Source organism: Musca vetustissima, unplaced genomic scaffold (assembly GCF_032173495.1).
Source record: "Musca vetustissima isolate MV318-11 ecotype Yass unplaced genomic scaffold, APGP_CSIRO_Mvet_v1 utg2750, whole genome shotgun sequence".
Lineage (NCBI taxonomy): Eukaryota > Metazoa > Arthropoda > Insecta > Diptera > Muscidae > Musca > Musca vetustissima.
Genome location: NW_026884925.1, coordinates 353,563 through 374,368, shown reverse-complemented (window position 1 = coordinate 374,368; position 20,806 = coordinate 353,563). Strand labels below are relative to the sequence as shown.

At 38.2% G+C, this 20,806-nt stretch overlaps 1 protein-coding gene across 1 annotated transcript in view; it reads left to right on the top strand.

The window, feature by feature from the left end:
* The window catches only part of LOC133332015 (dynein axonemal heavy chain 10), an 87,710-nt gene that overhangs the window by 65,051 nt on the left and 1,853 nt on the right, over positions 1 to 20,806 (top strand). The window contains exons 41-52 of the mRNA XM_061540399.1: positions 3 to 207; positions 275 to 434; positions 491 to 1,335; positions 1,399 to 2,859; positions 3,472 to 3,543; positions 6,138 to 6,404; positions 12,387 to 12,588; positions 12,735 to 12,877; positions 13,450 to 13,602; positions 13,663 to 13,840; positions 13,905 to 14,036; positions 17,700 to 17,911. Of these exons, the coding sequence (XP_061396383.1) occupies positions 3 to 207; positions 275 to 434; positions 491 to 1,335; positions 1,399 to 2,859; positions 3,472 to 3,543; positions 6,138 to 6,404; positions 12,387 to 12,588; positions 12,735 to 12,877; positions 13,450 to 13,602; positions 13,663 to 13,840; positions 13,905 to 14,036; positions 17,700 to 17,911 (4,030 nt within the window). The remainder of the gene's footprint in view (positions 1 to 2; positions 208 to 274; positions 435 to 490; positions 1,336 to 1,398; positions 2,860 to 3,471; positions 3,544 to 6,137; positions 6,405 to 12,386; positions 12,589 to 12,734; positions 12,878 to 13,449; positions 13,603 to 13,662; positions 13,841 to 13,904; positions 14,037 to 17,699; positions 17,912 to 20,806) is intronic.

The following is a 20,806-nucleotide window of genomic DNA, read 5'->3' as shown; positions in this document are numbered from 1 at the left end:
AGAGATTCGGTATGGACCTATTTTTTGGGCAAATGTTCTGAGAATATGCACGTGGTTTTGAGTATGTCTCCATCGGGTGATGCTTTACGAAATCGTTGCCGCAATTTTCCGGGCTTAATAGGCAGTACCTACATCGATTGGGTATTCCCATGGCCAAGGCAGGCACTAGCCGCAGTAGCCCAGCTATTTCTAAGTGAACATGAATTGGTAAGTTCAAAGCGAAAGTCCTCGTATACTCTATATCTTACCACGACTTCATGCGGATGTTGTTTAGATTCCTGGCACTCAACGCGAACGCATTATGAACCATGTCGTTCATGTGCACAGTAGCATGCATCATTACTCCAAGGACTACTTGCAAAAGCTCCGGCGCAACAATTATGTTACGCCCAAGCATTATCTTGACTACATCAACACATACTTAAGACTATTGGGTAAGATTTCAGGAGAATTATGCGGAATTCCTAAACATTTTGCCATTTTTGTATAGAGGAGAAAAACGCCTTCATAACAATGCAGAGAGACCGTCTACACGAAGGCATTCACAAAATTGACGAGGCGTCCAAACAAATCGACGAACTTCGAATATTGGTTACCGAACAGAAACATAAGGTGGGCATTGCATCGGAGGAATGCGAGCAGATGTTGATAGAAATCGAGGAAGCCACGCAAAAAGCCAATACCAAGAAAACCGAAGCATCAGAAAAGTCCGTAGAGGTGGAGATCAAGGGCAAGCAAATTGCAATTGAGAAGGAAGACGCCGAAGAAGCCTTGGCGGAAGCAATGCCTGCCTTGGAAGAGGCTCGACGAGCTCTCTCGGAACTGGATAAGGCTCAAATAACTGAAATCCGTTCGTTCGCCACCCCACCTCCTCAGGTTCAGGTTGTATGCGAATGTGTTGCCATTTTAAAGGGCTACAAGGAAATCAATTGGAAAACGGCCAAGGGAATGATGTCTGATGTCAACTTTCTGAAGAGCCTCATGGAAATGGACTGTGAGGCTCTGACAGGCAAACAAATCAACCAGTGCCGCAATCACATGAAAACCCAGCATTTGGATGAAATGGAAAAGATATCCATTGCTGGTGCTGGTCTATTGAAGTTCGTCCGAGCCGTAATTGGATTCTACGAAGTTTACAAGGAAGTAAAGCCGAAAAAGGAACGGGTCGACTTCCTGGTGGCTGAGCAGGAACAGCAGATCAAACTTCTGAACCATTTGAATGCAGAAATTGCAAAGTTGGAAGCCCAGCTGGACTCACTAAACCACCGATATGCAGAGTCAATGAAGAAAATGAAGGTTTTAACCGAGATGATGCAGACGGCTGAAAGAAGACTGGTGAGCCAATCTAGTTCTTTTCATCAATGTGAGATACTAACACATATATGCCTATCTTTCTAGATTGCTTCGGACAAATTGATTAGCGGCTTGAGTTCTGAACGTATTCGTTGGAGCCACGACTTTGAAAACTATGGCCAGCAACTGGTGGTTATGCTGGGCCAATGTCTGTTGTGTGCTTCCTTCCTGGCATACACGGGAGCATTTTCGTGGGAATTCCGCAAGACTATGGTCTTTGAGGACTGGTTGCCTGACATTATCCAAAAAGAAATACCCATTAAAACGCCGTTTCACATTGACGAAAGCCTCACAACCGATGTTGAAATATCCACGTGGACTTCAGAAGGCCTACCTCCCGACGAGTTGTCCGTTCAAAACGGTATACTCACAGCTCGGGCATCACGTTTCCCATTATGCATCGATCCTCAGCTACAGGCTTTAACATGGATCAAGAGAAAGGAACAAAAGAATCACCTGAAAGTTCTCTCATTCAACGATTCAGACTTCCTCAAACAGTTGGAAATGTCCATCATGTACGGCATTCCCGTCCTCTTCGAAGACGTCGACGACTACATTGACCCTGTGATAGACAATGTCCTCCAAAAGAACATTCAGTTAGTGAGCGGGCGTAAATTTGTCATGCTAGGCGACAAGGATGTCGACTATGACCCAAACTTCAGAATGTACTTGACCACAAAATTCTCTAATCCTAAGTTTGATCCGGCCGTCTTTGCAAAGGCGATGGTTATTAACTACACTGTAACACTTACTGGCCTGGAGGATCAGCTATTGAGCGTTGTTGTACGAGCGGAAAGACCGGATCTAGAAGCCCAACGCGAAACGCTGATAGCCAGAACAAGTGAAAATAAACAGTTGTTACAACAACTGGAGGACTCCCTGCTGAGGGAATTGGCCACCTCAACGGGCAATATGTTGGACAATGTCGAGTTGGTGGACACATTGGAGAACACAAAGTCCAAGGCAGCAGTGGTCATGGAACAACTGGTGTTATCTGCTGAAACACAAAAAGATATTGAAAAGCTACGAGATGGCTACAGGCCGGCGGCCAAACGGGGTGCAGTTCTGTTCTTTGCCCTCTCCGACATGTCCACCGTCAACACAATGTACCAGTACGCACTGGCAGCCTATCTAGACGTATTCACCTTTTCGTTGCGAAAGTCCGTCCCGGACACTGTGCTTTCGAAACGTCTCAACAACATCATAAAGACGCTCACGGAGAATGTCTACAGTTATGGCTGCACCGGCATATTCGAACGTCACAAACTGTTGTTCTCTTTTCAAATTGCCACCAAACTAGCTCAACGGGAAGGTCAGCTTAGTCAAGCAGAGTTGGACTTTTTCATCAAGGGATCTGTGTCATTAACAAAAAGCGAACGACCCTGTCCGGTCAAATGGCTGCCCGACAAAAGTTGGGAAGATATAATGAAGCTGGCAAGCGAATTTCCCCAGCCGTTCGAATCGTTACCCGATCACATTGCCAAATACCCCAACGAATGGAAAGAGGTGAGAAATTAAATGAGCATTTCATAAACCTCCGAGCACATCCAAAAAAAATCTAAAAGCTTATTATGTTGTTATTCCGCGCTTAACCTAAATTAATATTACAAAATAGATGTGAGATGTGCGCTTCCCCAAACATGATCACATGGAGATAAATGTATTTTGCAAGATATTCTACTCGTTGGAATTCAACATAATAGTTTCGGTGACGCGAATAAGTGTTATGTATTTCGTATGTGCTCGAAGAAGTTCTACATATTTATGACACGCAATAGAATCGATTAATAACGCATTATTTTCCTTCTCTTCTTAAATTCGTCTTTTTCGTATGTACGACATTCGATATTTGCCGACTGTCGCTGTGAATGTTGGTCCTCTAATGTGACGATGACGACGATGATTGCTGGTCAAATCCTGCCATGGCTGCGGAAACCGATGGCTTTGCCATTGAACATTGAATTTTCTGCATTGGCTATTCTCGCTTTGTGCATGCTGGTCATTATAATGCCACGACTGCCGCTGCTGCTCCTTTGGGCGAATTGAATTTTCATTTTTGAAAACCACAACCTCATCTATTACGCCTTTGACGTCATGGATGGTATTCTGCCGTACTAGTGGTATGATTTAGAAAATCCCGAAGATGTCCCTTGTCCGAGGGAATATAATATCAACTGCAAACACTTTCAGGCAAGTTAATGCGCTTCCCACAAAATCCACTTGAAAACTACAAGTACACATGTCGACATACCATTGCACAGTGTTTGCAATTAGACTGTATAGGGTTAGTTAGTCCGATTTGAATGAAATCTTTTCCAATTTAAAAATTGCTTCCACATATAACTTTGTCCGATTTTATTTAAATGATATAACAAAACGAGATAGGCTGTTTTTCAAAATTTAACAAATCAGAAAATTAAGTAACAACAAGTAAAAAGAGATACAGACAGTTAGTTGCAATTAAATGCAACAAACCCTTATAGATGTGTACTACTTCCGATGCAAAAAAATCCCGGGAAGGAATTTCATTTAGGGTGGTATTAAAAAAAGAACATAATGTCTTCCACTGAGATCTTGTAACCCACTGCGCACCAAAATTACTCGGTCCCAGCCTCTTTTGACTTCCTTCCAGGGGGTACTGACATTAATGGAACATATTATGAGGTAATGAATAATGGGCGAGATTCATATATAAAGGGGTATAAAAAAGTGGACCTATACAAACATTTTTTCAAGAGAATCATATAACCATGGAAAAGAAATACCAAATATAGGCAATTTTTTTAATCAAAATATCGAAGACCTTAAAAATCGAATCCGTAGTCTGATATAGTTCTTTGGTGGTTTTGAGATATTGGGAATTTTTCGAAAGATCTCAAAACTCTAAAAACCCCCTCACGTGAACCGATATTGATAATTTTTGGAGGGTGGAACAAAATTCAGCGAATTGGAGACTCCACCTATATCTAAATATAAACTAATATTGATTACTTCTGGTATTACAATTTTGCCAACAATGATAACACGCAATGTCAAATTACATCAACATCGTTTCGACAAATCCTGTTTTTGAATAAAATAAAATACAGAAGATTTGTCCCTAAGTCAGAAACCATACATTAATTCGTTATATAAACAAAATATCAAATTTAAGAAAATTAGTTTACGAGAACTGTATAAGACTTCTAAAATAAAAAAAAAAACTGTGAATATCGTTATAGTGGGCAATGCCAAAACGTAGACTGATAAAGTCCGAAATTGAATATATGTACTTTGTAGGATCTAAAGTGACAATTTTGAATACGGAGTGATTATGGTTAACTGTATCAAATCTGGACGAATATTGCAAATGATTTTTGGAAATGAATATAGTCAATCTCCGGACTTGACCTACCTGCAGATAAAAGACCATTCAAAATTTCTATTTGACAACATATAGGGTCATAAATGGTTACTTTGATGAATTACAAACGAAAAACGAACTCAATATACAAAAATTAAGATTTGTTAATAATATTGGCATTGGTTTCCTTCCAATTACTGTGCTCACTCAAATATTTTATTCGTTTTTTTTTTTTATTATTTTTGCAATGATAGTGATGTTGATGATGATACCACTTATTTTCCGTTTGTCACTATTCTTGTCCATGTTGCTTAGAGCTCGGAAATATTATATTTTCCATTAGGAGCTGAATACTGCTCGCTCACACACTCACAAGTCGGTACAGGCAAGGATACACACACATATGCATTTGAAAATGCAATAAGTTAAGTATTTTATTGTGAATGGATATGCTGTCGAAAGCACCGACCCAGCTGCAACTTGCCGTAGAGAAACTTATTAAGGATTTTTATTTTACTGTTCTGCAGGCGTTTTATTTTGTATTGCATTCGCACACTCGTGCACACAAACTACTTTAAAATGCCAACATCGATCGGTTGACTAAATTGTCCAATGGGACGGACCAATGGAAAATAATACGTACACCAACACAACCTCAGACCGTCCTCCAACCACTGTACACACACGCACACAACAGCAGACACTTAATTGGATTCCACTTTACGATATTTTATGTCCTTTTGTGGATTATGATTGTTTGTGTTGGCTTTTCTTGGCATTTGTTGTTGTGTGTGTGTGCGAGTATGTTTGTTTGCATTTGTGTTTGTGACATTATAAATAAAAAAAATATTTCAGAAATAAAAATTTATGATTTCCATAAGTGTGTTGTGGTCACCGGAAATCTTTGTTCCAGCTGGAATAGGACAAATTGAATTAATTTTCCTCTAAACGTAACAAATGCGAAGATTCAGTGTATGTATTCATTAAAACATCCTTAATAAATTCAGATATAGCGAGAGCATCGGCATCATATTCTCACTCGAACAAAAATGCTTCGAATGCGAAATATTTGGACACCAATTATTGATAAATTAAAATAAAATCCTAAAACCTAATGTACACACAACTGAAATGATAGATACGTTTTTTTGCAATTGCTTCTTTTTTCTTGGAAAATAAGACTATCCACTAGAAAAACTTGTTCCTGACTAGCTTTATAACCCTTCAGCATACGATAATAAATTTTCATTATCGACTGTCACAGATTTTCCAGATTATTAGAAGAAATTGCATCTTTTTCGTTTTTGCTTTGTGCCACTTGCATTTGTTATTGTGGTTCATTAGTTCCTATATCTACATTCGTGCTATTTGCTTCGACTGCATCGCATCGTCGCCCCGTGACTAACCTGCTGTTCTCCCGTTCTTGTTTTTCCAACTAAAGAAATTAATGTTTTTGCGGTGTTTCCGTGTCGATCGAATTTTCCGTTCGATAAATCAGTATATTGTCGACACCATGGATGAGTTTTTCATTATGCCACCGGTTGTGAGCTTTGCAGCCATTTACGAACAGACGACATGCCATATACCCGTGTGCTTCATATTGAGCGCCGGCTCGGATCCGACGAGTGATTTGATGAAGTTAGCAGAACAAGTTGGCGGTGGCCTGGCTAACTTTTGTCACATTTCTCTGGGCCAGGGACAGGAAAAGGTAAGTGCAAATCTAACTGAATATCCATGCGGCGTGTGGGTGTGTGTTTATAAGTATGTATGTGCATGTGTATGCATCTGAGGCAACACTAACAACAATTACTGTTTACAAATGAGGAGTTCATTCCTAACAAACTCGGCAACGACACGTTATGACCGCGTTTTTATTGTTGTGTGGTATAGCTGTGTTGGTCTGGTTTTTACTCCAACATTGTTTAGTAAATACGCATCGGTATCTGTGTATTGGATGTACAGAGAGTGGTATTGATGATGGGTTCATGATATCCTTGAAATCCATTGGATGAAGCAAACGAATGAATATTAGCCCAACACACGTCTATTGTGTCAATTTTATTTTGTTGTTCTGTTGTTTTTTTTCTATTTTTGCTGTCAAAGCAAATAAACAATAGAAACACAAAACATAAAGGGATAGGGAGGAGTACAGCCAAATAAACAAACAAATAAATAAATCTATGAAGGAATAACCAAACAACAAACTAGCACATCGCTGACAGCCACTGAGGCGAACTCAATTAGTTGAAAATATGAGGGTTGGCGTTCGATGTGTAGTTCAAATTCAGGATATTTTTTATTGGGAGTTATAAAATGTATATTGGACCTTACTTATTTTTTATTGAGACTTATAAAATATACATGGGACCTTGGACCTTAATTAATTTTTTTTTCTTGAAGGAGATTGATATTACGAGTACTATTAAGATATGCAACGTTGGACCAAATATCGATTATTACTATTATTAGTTTGAAAAGAGGGGTGGTTTAAAAGCCACCACATGTCCATTATGGGACATACACATAAGCCATAGTAGGCCTGTTGTGCGCTCTAGGAAGGAAAGGTATTTAGATTGGAATTATTCTTAAGTCTTTTGTTTGGTCTCCCTATTCTTCTAGGAATTCTGTGTTTTTACAGAAGTCCTTTAGTATTTTCCATTCACACCCCCTTAGGTCATTAAGTTCAGGAATAGTGTCGGTTTTCAAGAATTGGGTTCGGATGAATGCAAAAGCTGGGCAGTGACATAGAAAATGTTCCAACGTTTCGTTGTCTTCCCCACACGCTCTGCACCTGCTGCTTCCCGAACACCCAATCTTGTGTAAATGTGACTGCAGGTTAAGGTGTCCTGTGAGAATGCCCATCAGTCTGCTTAGTTCTTTCTTGTTTAGCGTGGGTATTTGCTTAGTCTTATCCTCATTTGGGTCTCCCCATAAGATTTTTGTGTTTTTTTCCAGTCCTCTCGTTATTCCAGGGTGTTTTGTGCGCCTCTTTCGTCCATGACCTCATTTCTAGACGTGAAGCGCTAAAAGGTTTTGCACTGTTCACATCTATGTTGATTAGGTCCGTAGCACGTCTGGCGAGTTGGTTGGCTATCTCGTTTCCTATGACTCCTGAGTGACCCGGTACCCATATTATACGTACAAGACCGTGTCGTGAGAAGTTGTTTATTGTTTTTATGCATTCCAGTACAGTTTTTGATGTACCTGTCTTGGATGTTATTACATTAATAGCATGTTTACTATCTGTCATGATGTTTATGTTATTATGCCCAGAGTTAGAGCTTAACCATCTTAGACACTCCGTTATAGCTTGAACCTCCGCCTGTAGGATCGTGTTGTGATCTGGCAGGCGAAGTGAGATTTCAGTCCCCGGTTCTTCAATAAAGAGTCCCAGTCCCGTCTTTCCCGCTATCAGGATTTCACACAACGTGATTGCTCTTGTTTCAGGTATTCGATCTGACTCAAAGTGGTTAATTGAGTATCCGATCGTAGCCTGCAGTATGTTTTCGTGCGGTGTGTAGTGTCCGTTTTCGATCCACTCGTTCATGGTTTTAAGTCTTAAAGCTGCGATGGCCGCTTCGTATTTTATTTGGATGTCAACTGGGTGTATATACAGTATAGTTTCCAGTGCCCTAGTTGGTGTTGTCCGCATTGCCCCGCATATGCCTAGACAACAAGTTCTTTGGACTTTCTGTAATGTTATTACATTACATTTTTTGTCTATTGCTGTCCACCAGACTACAGACGCGTAAGTTAGAATTGGCCTAATAACGCTCTTGTAGATCCAGTGTACCATCTTTGGGTTGAATCCCCATTTAGAGCCCACGGCTCTTCTACAGAAAGACCAGCATCTATGGGCCTTTTCGACCCGTTGATGTATGTGGTCTTTCCATCTAAGTTTTCAATCTAGGATGACACCAAGATATTTGACTTTATTTGATATTGCTATAACTTTTTTTTGAAAGATTGGTTCTTCATACTGTCCTATTTTTGTCTTTCTAGTGAAGAGACATATTTCCGTTTTGTCCGGATTTACGTTTAGACCCCTCGGCTTCGCCCAATTAAAGGCGATGTTTAACGCCGTTTCAGCCTTCCTGCATAGTAAGTTAGGGTTCCTTCCCCTTAGAATTATTATAACGTCGTCTGCATAACAGACTGGTTCAAAACCATCTTCGGTTAAGTTCCTTAAGAGACTACTGATAGTGGTGACCCACAGGAGTGGTGACAGTATCCCTCCTTGCGGTGTCCCTTGTCCTACTTTGTCCCTGATAGTTATGTCTTGTAGGCTACAGTTTATCCATCTATTCCTTAGCATATGGTTGACCCAGTCTATAATTGCCTGGTCAACACTAAAGGCTTCTAAGGATTGGATAAGTGTTTCGGTGCTGACATTATTAAAGGCTCCTTCGATGTCAATGCAGACTGCTAAAGTGTAAATTTTCTTATCGAAAGTTCCTTCGATGTGGTGTACTACCTCATGTAAAGCGGTTTCCACTGATCTCCCCTTTACGTACGCATGTTGTTTGTATTTCAACGTGTCATTGGGGATGCTGCTCTTTGTCATGGTGTCGATTGTTCGTTCCATGGTTTTGAGTAGAAATGAAGTAAGGCTAATTGGCCTATACGCTTTTGGTGTTGCGTATTTGCCTTGTTTATGAAGTAGAAATGAAGTAAGGCTAATTGGCCTATACGCTTTTGGTGTTGCGTAGTTTGCCTTGCCGGGCTTGGGTACTATTGCTTCCGCTATGTTATTGACATTTTTGTCTATATCGTCAGTGCTTATGCTGTCATAGTTATGTTGCCCTAGCCTTTCTTTGAGTAATTTTCCTAATTTTATCCAATTTGTTTTGGACTTGTTTCGAAAGTATATGGGTTTCGGCGGTGGCCGTAGGATTTTAAACCTAATATATCTATGGTCCGAGAAGGAGTATTCATGTGAGACTCTCCATTCTTGTACCTCGTCTATTAGGTTTGCTGAACATATTGTTATGTCTAATACTTCTTCTCTAATTCTATTAACGAAGGTAGGTTCGTTGCCTATGTTAAGAGTAATTAGGTCGTTAGTTTTGTGACATATTATGCAGGTTCTTGGTCGGGAACCTGTATTTGCATAGAATAATTGGTAATTTATGTGGTTTAATCCAGAGACCTTGTTCTTAACAGTCCATGGTTCCTGGATTAGACCGATGTGTATATTACCTTTAACTAGTTTTTCCATCAGAGCCATTGTTGCCGTCTCACTCCGATGGAGGTTTATTTGGATGACTTCGATCATTCTTCATCCAAAAGGCGATCTTCTTGGGAGTCAGTTGTCTTCTCCTCGACTCCCTCGCCGTTATTGTTGGGTTTTTCTCCCTCGCTGGTCTTTTTGGCTTCTTCTTCTCCGATCCTCGCCTTCCCGATCTTGAAGTAGACAGCGTTTGACACGTAGTGGGCTTTGCCTTTAGTCTTGGCCAGACTTGCCATTGAAGACCTGTCCAAGCCTAACACAAGGAGGGTCCCGTCTTTGTTCTCCTCCCTGTGGAAGACCTCCCATTTCTTCACCAGCAGTGTCTTGTTTTGTAGACCAAAGACTTCAAGCATGTCCTCTGTCGTGAAGTCGCTGCCCCAACCTCTAACGAAGACCGTAGCTTTTTGTAGGTGTGGGATGTCTCTCTTCCTCACAAGCTTTAATTTGATTGCCTCGTCCGTGGGGGCAATACTTGCCACTAAATTCTTGAGGACCTCTATGCTCTTCGAAGACTCGAACTCCAGCATTAAGAAATCCCCTTTGAATTCGCAGCTATTTAGATCTATGGGCTCCCCTCCTTACCGCAGGTGCTCCATGAGCTTTTTGTTGACCGCATTCATCACCTCATCATGCGTCTCCTTTTTTAGTTTACCGAATGCGCTACGTTCATCGATTACTGCATAGCAGAGCTCGTCCCTGTAACGCTTTCTGGCAACCTTTGCATAAGATGGCGGCTCCTTACCGATTGTTGCTACTGCCTTCCTCTTACGCGAAGACCGGGCGTTCCTTTTGGGATTCCCAGTCTTATCGGAAGATTTCGGTGTAGCGCCCGTCTTCTCGATATTAGAGCCAGCTTCGCCAACCTCAGTCGATGGATTCTGTGGACAGCCTCCTTGACTAGGGGTCGTGCTTAGCCTTCTCTTGCTATCGGTCGACGTGAAGCTCTTTTTCTTCTTTGCAGGTTTGGCACTGGTCTGCTCCTCCGGAGACCTAATCCTCTTCGCCGCTTCCGAGGAAGTGGAGGGAAGGTCAGGCTTATCCTTCAGGGCATCCCGTTCCTGTTTGATTTTGTTTCTCCGGTTCATCCTGGCCAGTTTTCGCCTTTGTGCCCCAGATAACTGCTTTCTTTTTGTTGTGAGCTTTGCTATGTCCTTGCTCACTTCTTCCACCATCCTATCGGCCTCTTCTCTCTTCCGGCATTCTAGGACGGTTATATCGGTCTTACCTTCTTGGTCAGACCCGGAGTTAGAATTCGAGTCCCCACCTGCCTCTGAAGGTTGGGTCAGGCTTTCGCCTCCCCGGTGGTGACTGAAGTCTACCTTATTTGTGCCTGCTGGCTGAGTGCTTGTAGCAATACCCTCGACTACAGATGCCAAGGCACCCACATCTGTAGGAGATTTTTGCTCACGATCGCTGGATGACGACGGGGCGTGACTCGTGGGCAGATCAACGACACCCGCCGGTACTGAGTTATTTAGGCTCTGCACCGTAACTTTTATTCTTTCTTCCTTACTTTCCATCTTTTGTTTTTTGTTTTAAGGGAACACCCCCGTAGTCAGTTTTGGTCCGCGGGGCAAAAGCCCTAAAGTGGGGTGATCAGACTATTCCTTTACCTCCAGGGTTTAGCTGATAGTAATGAGATAGTCTGATCATCCAACTTCCCCCTATCCGCCACCTGGGGACGCGCCCGGTAGGAGACTGACAAACTCCCTCGGGTTACTATTATAAAAATGTTAATAAAATCGAACACCCCCAAAAGCTCCATATGAGAAGAACAAGTGATCAGAAAATTAGGTTATATTATATTACCTCATACCGATATGATAAGTTCGACAATTGCCAAGCATAATATCACGTTGATTATAAATAGACTTCCTTCGGTCTACAATTATTATTTAGGTTGTGGAAGATATATAAATTAAAAACATTTTTATAGCACATATAGATGCATTCAAGAGGTATGTTCTATAACATGTTTAAAATTCCTCATTATCTGCATACTGTCCTCGATATGAACATAATCATCGTAGTCGGTGATAGTAACGCTAGTGTCAGTTACTTCCATTTGACGATTTATTCCTTTGTGCCGGCACTTCATCACAAGTTCTCATACGTATGTATGTACATACTTACTCGAATATCAGACATCAACTGGCAGTCACGAACTTTTGACGACATACGGTGTACATAGCTAATAAGTGAATGAGGAATGAGTGAAATCTATAGGGTGTTCAATAAAAAACAATCACCTATGTTGTTAGTTTGCTCTTGCTTATGCTTTTTCGACGTTGTTATATATTCGTATTTATATATCGGCAATAAAAGCAACCGAGTTCAAGAGGGATGAATATACATAGTATTATTCATACATATAGACACACACACACACACTACGGCAAATAAGAACTTTCTTCGATGCAAGTCATCCGCTTAAATATCATCCTAACATGTCGGCTGTAGGCTGCTCTCACTCTTTTGGACAATGCTGTACGACAGGGCATGTGGCTAATGCTGCAAAATGGGCATCTACTAATTAGCTTTGTCCGACAACTGGAAAAGTATTTGGAAAAAATCGATGCTCCCCATCCCGATTTCCGTCTATGGATTACTACAGATGCTAATGATAATTTTCCAATTGGAATTTTACAGAAATCCTTAAAGGGTAAGTTAATTTCGCCTACCATTCGATAACGCTTTCAAAGATGCCAATGCTTCGTTCTTAGATGTTAACATTAAAATATATTCCATTTTAAAAACTACATAAAATATTCATTCAATTCTATTGTTTCCATCTATTGCATTTTTCAGTTGTCACCGAACCGCCCAACGGATTGAAACTGAATTTACGATCCACATTTTTCAAAGTACGCCAGGACCGTTTGGAGAGCTGTTCGCACAAAGCGTTCCTGCCATTAGTTTATGTTCTGGCATTTTTCCATGGCGTAGTGCAAGTAAGTACTAAAAGGATAGCTGTTATTGGTCACTCAATAATAATTGATCACTTACATATTATTTCGTTAAACATGTGGCCCTTGTAATTGTTGACTCGCAAAAATAATGAGAATAAATTGCATACTCACATATTCATTATTTTTTGTTGGAGACCAAAATTCGAAACAATAATCATTTTGCAAAAATAGTTACTCGAAAAAATGTATGGGCAACGGGAAAAATGTCAATTAGCAGATAGTAAAGCGACTCAAAATCATTTGACTGTTGAAACGAAACGACTTTAGTATTTATTTTATTCAATGAAATATTTTTCCGTGATTATTTACTACATACATTTATTTAGTAATATCTGTTAAAAAATATTACAAAATAATAGTAAATATTCACACGTAATAGTAAATATTCACACGTTGTACACTTATTATGGCATGTTTAATCTTCTGTCATGTACCTCTAATCGGTCGGTACAAATTGTACGTAATGTTTTTAACTATAATATACAACTATACAATATAATTTATAAGCCATTTCTGGGAACGATTTATCCTTGACAGTTATTTTATTCTTACAGGAACGTCGTAAATATGACAAACTTGGTTGGAATATATGCTATGATTTTAACGAATCAGATTTCAATGTTTGCTTAGATATCTTACAAACTTACCTGAATAAAATCTCCGATGACAAAGTACCATGGAATAGCTTAAAATATCTTATCGGAGAGGTAAATCAATAGATATTGAACTTAGCGTCTTTCAAGTCTAAGTTCTCCACACATTTTTAGGTTATGTACGGTGGGCGTGTCATCGATGATTTTGATCGGCGGATAACACGTTGCTATATGGACGAGTATATGGGTGATTTCCTTTTCGACTCCTCGCAACCGTTTCATTTCTATAAAGATGACAGCAGCGACTATTACTTACCTGATCCAGACGTGGTACAAAAGGAGGATTTCATTGGTAAAGAAATAAATTCTTCTTTTTTTTTAATTTTTCCCTTTTGAAACATCAATAAATTCCGCAGCGCACATTGATCAACTGCCACTTGTCAACAAGCCAGACGTTTTTGGTTTACATCCAAATGCCGAAATCGGCTACTACACACAGGCAGCGCGAAGCATATGGAATTCGTTAATAGAACTGCAGCCACAAACCGGTAAGTCATTGTTGAAACGGTCACCACTGAATTGAGTTTGAATCGCATGTCGCCTTAATCCTGCAATTGTTAGCACTCATTTGCGGCCATTGCACTGTCCTTTCAATTTGCCGTATTGCTTTACACCAACCGCAGAGTAATCCTTTATTTTTTTAATTACTTTGTTGGCCACCACCAAAAATTTGCATTCGCATAGCTGACTGACTCGCTTTTTTGTATTTTTTGTTATTAGTTCAGTATCACGGCCGAACGATAACAAAAGCAACAACAAATAATCGTTAGCACGGCTGGCAATTGCACGTGAAAAGGCAAATGGACACAAAAACAACACCCAGAACAGCAACGACAATACCAAATACCAACAACAACAAGGACATCAACAAATGCACATAAAACATGAATGAATTCATACATATTTTATTATAGATATTCAATTGAATTGAATTAAATTTAATTAATTAGTTGTGGTTTTGCAATTAACTTTATTGCACACCGCCTGCCACTTGCACCGCCATCGGTGATGCATTGCCAGCCAGCCAGCTAGCCAGCATCGTCATTATTACAAATTCCACCAACGACACCGTCATCATAATTATTGGCACCACCAATACTAACACCATTACCGTCCTTGTCATTGCCGTGGTTTGGAAGATCATTATCGGCATAGCCGTTGCACCGCATTGTTAACTGTTGCTGGCACTGTCAGTACATCAATAAATTGTAGACCAGTGTAATGTATCTGTTGGAAAGTGCACAAATGTAGGTGTGTGTGTGTTCAGTAGGGTTATGACTTTTTTGAGGATTTAATATTTGCATGTGTTTTTACACGCGATTAGATAACATCTTGAGGATATTCGAAAAAAATCTACACTACACATTTCAAAATGTATAAGAAATTTTGAAAACTTGTTTGAGTCATTGGAAGCAAATATATAATTTATCACAAGCTTTAGAGCCACACACAATTTAGAATAACCGGTTACATCCCACGAATGCCTTTATTTGTTATAATCATAAAAAGTTTTAGTGTTTTTTAAATAATTAATTGGAATAAACCTAATTTTAATTATTAATAATCAAACATTCATTCATTCAATTCAATACAATTTTAAATATTTTTTGAGAAAAAAAAGACTAAAAGTGTTCAGATTTTCGTTTTTTGTTGTTACCACAAGATATATCTTTTTCGTATATTCGGTCACCCTGAATCGCGTCTCAGGTCCGATAGCAACAAATACATGACAAATTAAATAATCTACATCGAAAACACACAATTTGTAAATTATCAATCTAATACTTATAAATACAATACTAACACATTTAAAATATTAATAATTAGACGTTAATTAAATCATTAAAAATGTCCAATCTGTAGCTGACCCATGGATTCCTTCGGAGAAAGGTAATTTCAAATTCACATCTTAACATAGGAATAAAGCATGTTCCCGGCCTGGCACATATTTGGAGCTGCTAGAATTAAATCCATAGAATGTTTATTTAGTTTTAGTTATTTAATTTATAAATTGTGACATATCGTGTGTAAAAACTAGTAAGGAAAGTTAAAAAGTCGGACGGACCGAGCCTTCACCACTTTGGGTACATACAAGAGCTGCTCACATGCTCAATATCCTGCCGATAGAAAATAATGGAATAGTACGAAATTAAATATGTGATCTATATAGACATTTGAACCAAATTAAATCAACACATACAAATACCATTCTGAACTCTATAAAAAAAGTTGCATTGTATCTCAATTTTTTGGGTCACTATTTACATGAATATATACATATATATACATCTTAATATTAAAAAAAATCCAATACACGTTATTGTAGGTCCCATTTAGTACTTACAAAATTCTAGACTTGCATCATTCTTGGCCTAATTTAGTACGCTATGAAACATTTAGTGCAAATCGAAAGAAATATAGGGGCTTTGGTGCACCATTTATGTAAAATCGGACGAAAATATATATGGGAACTAATCTAGATCTATGCCAATTTCCACGCAACTTAGCACACAGCATTATGCCCTCAGCCTTATGGCTAATGAGGGTACATACGCTTTGATACGTAAAAAATGTGCCTCATCGAAATATTGGTTTAAGACCCCATGTTTCTTTGAACTAAATCCGTTTCAGAAAATGTGCACATCTTAATATTTCTTCCAAACTTATAATAACATGCAAACGATCTATCCGAACGAATGATGTATAAACTATGATCTTTAGCAAGTCCAGGGTCAAAATTGTCAATATTTACGAATACAATATCAGACTAATCGAATGTTCGATTTAAACCAAACTTTGTACAACATATTATCTTTACTAAGCCTGGACAAGTTTGAAAATGGGACCCATTGGTCCACCCCTTTGGTACCTCCCCACACAAAGGATTAAAATGTTTAATATTTAGGAATCCAATATCAGGCGAATGGAATGTTCGATTTGAATCAAATTTTGCACAACCTGTTATCTTTACAAAATCTAGATCAAGTCCGAAGATGGGTCCCATTGATCCACTCCTTCTGGTACCTCCCACACAAATGGTCAACATTTTCAATATTTATAAATCCAATATTAGGCGAATGGAATGCCCGATTTGAACCAAATTTTGCACAACCTATTATCTTTACCAAGCCTATATCAAGACCGAAGTTCGGAACTCATCTGGTACATCCTACAAAAAGGGACTGACCCTTTGATCAACATAAAATCCGAAGCATCTTTAATTATACATGTACATTATATAAAACGAATAATAAAACGTGTGTATAACTCCGAATACCTCCTCCACATACCATAGGGTGAGGGTATATATCTGTCGGCAACACCGACTGACACTTTTTTACTTGTTCTAGACTCGATTCAGTACGCTATGCAAAATTTCGTGGAAATCGAAAAAAATAGTGGGGCTTTTGTGCACCATTTATAAAAAATCGGACGAAAATATATATATATATGCTATATCTATATCTGAACCAATTTTTCCCAATTTCAATTTGGTTCGTCCCTGAGCCAAATAAATGAGCTGTGCCAAATTTCATTCAATTCGGATCATAAATGCGACCTGTACTTTGTACGATGGCCACATCATATTTCTATATTATGATGTAGCCACACAGCCTCATCAATGCAAACCGTATTATAAAATATTCTACGATCTGGCAGATTATATTCTACCTTATAAGAATTCGAATTTGAAATGCAGTCACATCACAAAATGATGTTGACACATATGGAGTCAATTCCAAAAGTTGGCCGATGTATCCGTCATTATCAAATATGCTGCAAACATGAGCAATTTCGAAAAGCACTTCAAAACTTTATTTAAAATATTTCACCGACAGACATATCTTTCGTATGTAGGTCACGACCCCTTTCACTTTTTTCACAATCCTAGGCGCATTTTCCAACCGATGGACATATAATTTAAAATGCTGGGCTCTTGATAATTTGTTATTTTGTTTTTTTTTTTTTTTTTTTTTTTTTTTTGAGAATACAATAGACATAGGTCCACCGCATTAAAAAATTATATCTCGAACAGGCTCTATTTGAGGATGGAATTACTAAAGTATCTAAAATATTTATAATATCTGAATATTCAAAATTACACACATTAATGTTATTGATATTATTAATATGTTATTGATATTACATAGGTGATGCATCGGGCGGTCTTACTCGAGATGATTTCATCGACAATGTAGCCGCCGATATTCTCGATAAACTGCCAGCAGCTTTCGAAACGTGGCGTGTCAAGAAACAGATTCAAATGAGTCTCACACCGACGGGCATTGTTTTACTTCAAGAATTGGATCGTTTCAATATTCTCGTTGCGCGCATTAAGAAAACTCTCGAGTTGCTAAGAAAGGTAAGAGCAATTACAACAAATTATCACCTGAATAATTACAAGGCAATTTGCAACTTTATTTCCACCAACAAAAACAAAACTAAAAAAGGAAATAAAAACCACACGCACTACGCCCAAATCTGAGGGAAAGAACTCAATGAGAACGTCCTACTTGCAACCAACTTCCAAATCGTAGGTAACAAAAATCATTTAAATGCAAATGCCAGCTTTGACTTGCATCCGGAAGCTTGCACATAATCACTTGCATGAACATGCAACGACACGAATATGCAAAAATCACTGAAAATGAGAAACTGTTTCAGTTACTTCTTTTAATTAAACTTTTCTTATTAAAGTTTGTGTGGCATCCAACCACCAACGAACAACTGGCTGGCTGACTGGTTGGCTGGCTGGCTAAATAACACCCTGTGAGTTCAGTTTCGGTAGTGTTTTAGTGTAATTTGTAAAGTATAAATTGTAGAGAGGCAAGATATATTTCGTTAAGCATATGGTTAGAATTGTTTAACACAAATAAGTCAACAAAGACTACGTCGAGATCACTTACAAATTGCATGAGGAATAGTGTTTCAACTGCATAACACTACGATTAGTTCGTACTCCGGCTGACACACCCAACATTAGGACCACTACGATAAATTTTAAATAAATGGCAATTTAAATAAATTTGTGGAAGACAAGTTTTAAATAAATGTCAGATATTGATACAAAAACACCATTATTCATCAAAACTGTCAATCAAAATTATTTACCACTCACATCCGTTTATTGAGGATAGATTAGAGTGATCCCACGTTCTCCATTTTCCTCTTCGAATATTTTTAATGTAACTTTGTATAATTTTACTTCAAGCCATATACGATTAGAAAAAATATCCTTGTTTTCTGCGACTCCTGTTTGGTCAAAACCAAAGCAACTTTCTTTTTTTTTTCTTATGAATAAGTGAATTTTGCTAGTAATCGACAACATAACTATTGATTTTTATTAAGGCAGCAGCACGAGGCATTGAATCAAAAAATGCTCAATTTCATCCTTGCGTATACTATTCCTTGCATCCTGAATCTTTGGGAAGAGGTTATGTCTGTTTGTTTATGAAATTCTTCTTTTTACTTACTACATATGATACTACAAATATTTTTCTATAGGGTGAAGATCCTATGATTGTGCTGGCTATTATAAAACCATGAGTTTTGACTTCCGCAACCAACGTTTGACATGTGTCCATGTATGTTTGAGGTTACTGTCATGCTATATTTACTTCAGCGATGGGAACCATTGTCTGTTCCAACACATTTATATAAACAATCCGATCCAATACTTCATAATAGTTCAAGGCCATTATTGAACCTCCTCCATGTACCCTTGCAATACTGGCTCTTTCATTTTTAGCCTTATCTTAAACTAAAATTCATCCAAGAATATAATATTTATGCATTGAATCGGATTTCAATTGAAATAAGCCAATGTGGCTTTCCGATTCGTTTCCGTGCTTCCCAGCAATACTAGGTCTTTCATTTTTAGGCCTTCTCACAGCAAATTTTGTTCGCGTCTAAGCCTTAACTATTAAACTTAAATTTATCCAAGAACATATTTCTCCAACATATATTTCTCCATTGATTCGGATTTCAACTGAAATAAGCCAATATGGCTTTCCGATTCATTTCAAGAAATAAATGGATTTTTTACGGTTTCCAGGTATGTAGACCACAGCTTGTCTACTCTCTGTTTCTGAGTTTATATCCAAAGATAACCCTCTCGTCAATTCCGTTGAACTCCTAAATGGGTGTTTTTTCTAGCAATTTGTTGACTAGTACGAAGTGATGTTCTTTTGCAACCTTCCTCCGTGAAGAACTGTAACTACTGGTCTAGATGCACAAAAACCGACTTAAAATTCTAGAAATCGCTGACATATTCATAGAGCGTTCCTCCGAAATCATTTTCTGTCAGAAATTATTTTCATATTTGCTGTACTGTATTTGTTTCTAGCCATTTTTAGCAGTAAGTCAAAATCGTTTTTGCAATAATAGCCTTTTAAAAATTATCGACAAGAGTCGAAGTAAGTGTAGAAATCAAAACATAGTAATTATAACGGTAACAATAATTAAAATGTCGGAGTTCATCTGTTTGTACAGAAGAGTTGCTTTAGTTTTGTCCATGCAACATTTGAGACAATTTGTTTTTCCATATCTTATTATTTATTTCAAAATCAACTTTGCATTTAGGCTTAAGTTTTCTTAAAAGTGAATAAAGGCCCTTATTTAAAACTGAAAGAACCAACACATTATTTTTATTTTTGAGAATATCATGCGGCATTTATTATCTTTGCAATTTTAGTTGCTTTAGTTTTGGCCACTAGTGTATATGTTGTAAATGCATATAACGTTTCATTTCGACAAACATATCTATTTGGATGTATTTTATCCAGGACATTACGTGAATTATTGCTTTCCGAAAACATTGGCGCATTAATAAACTTTAATGCGATTTGATTTCACAACAAATCCGAGCCAAAGGAGTAAAACGTACATCACACCCACACATAGATATCACAAATCCTCCTTAGTTTGTGTTAGTCAATGCCCATATCCAACAAGGACTTTGTTGTTTGCTTTTCAGCAAAAAATAAAACATTTTCCAGACTTGTTCGTTATTGAACGTCAGCCAAACTAGTATTTGAATATCTATAAATAAACAAAGTTGCTATTTGGAATAACAAAAGGACAATGGAAAATGTTTCCCCAAAATATTTGATACCCTACATAATGTTATAAATGGTACTATTTAATTAAATCTTTTTTTTAATGATGAACATTTAAATTTGGACATTTTAAATGTGACAATGCAATCTGTCGACACCTTATGTATCTATTTCATATTATAACATAAGATTTATTTTTG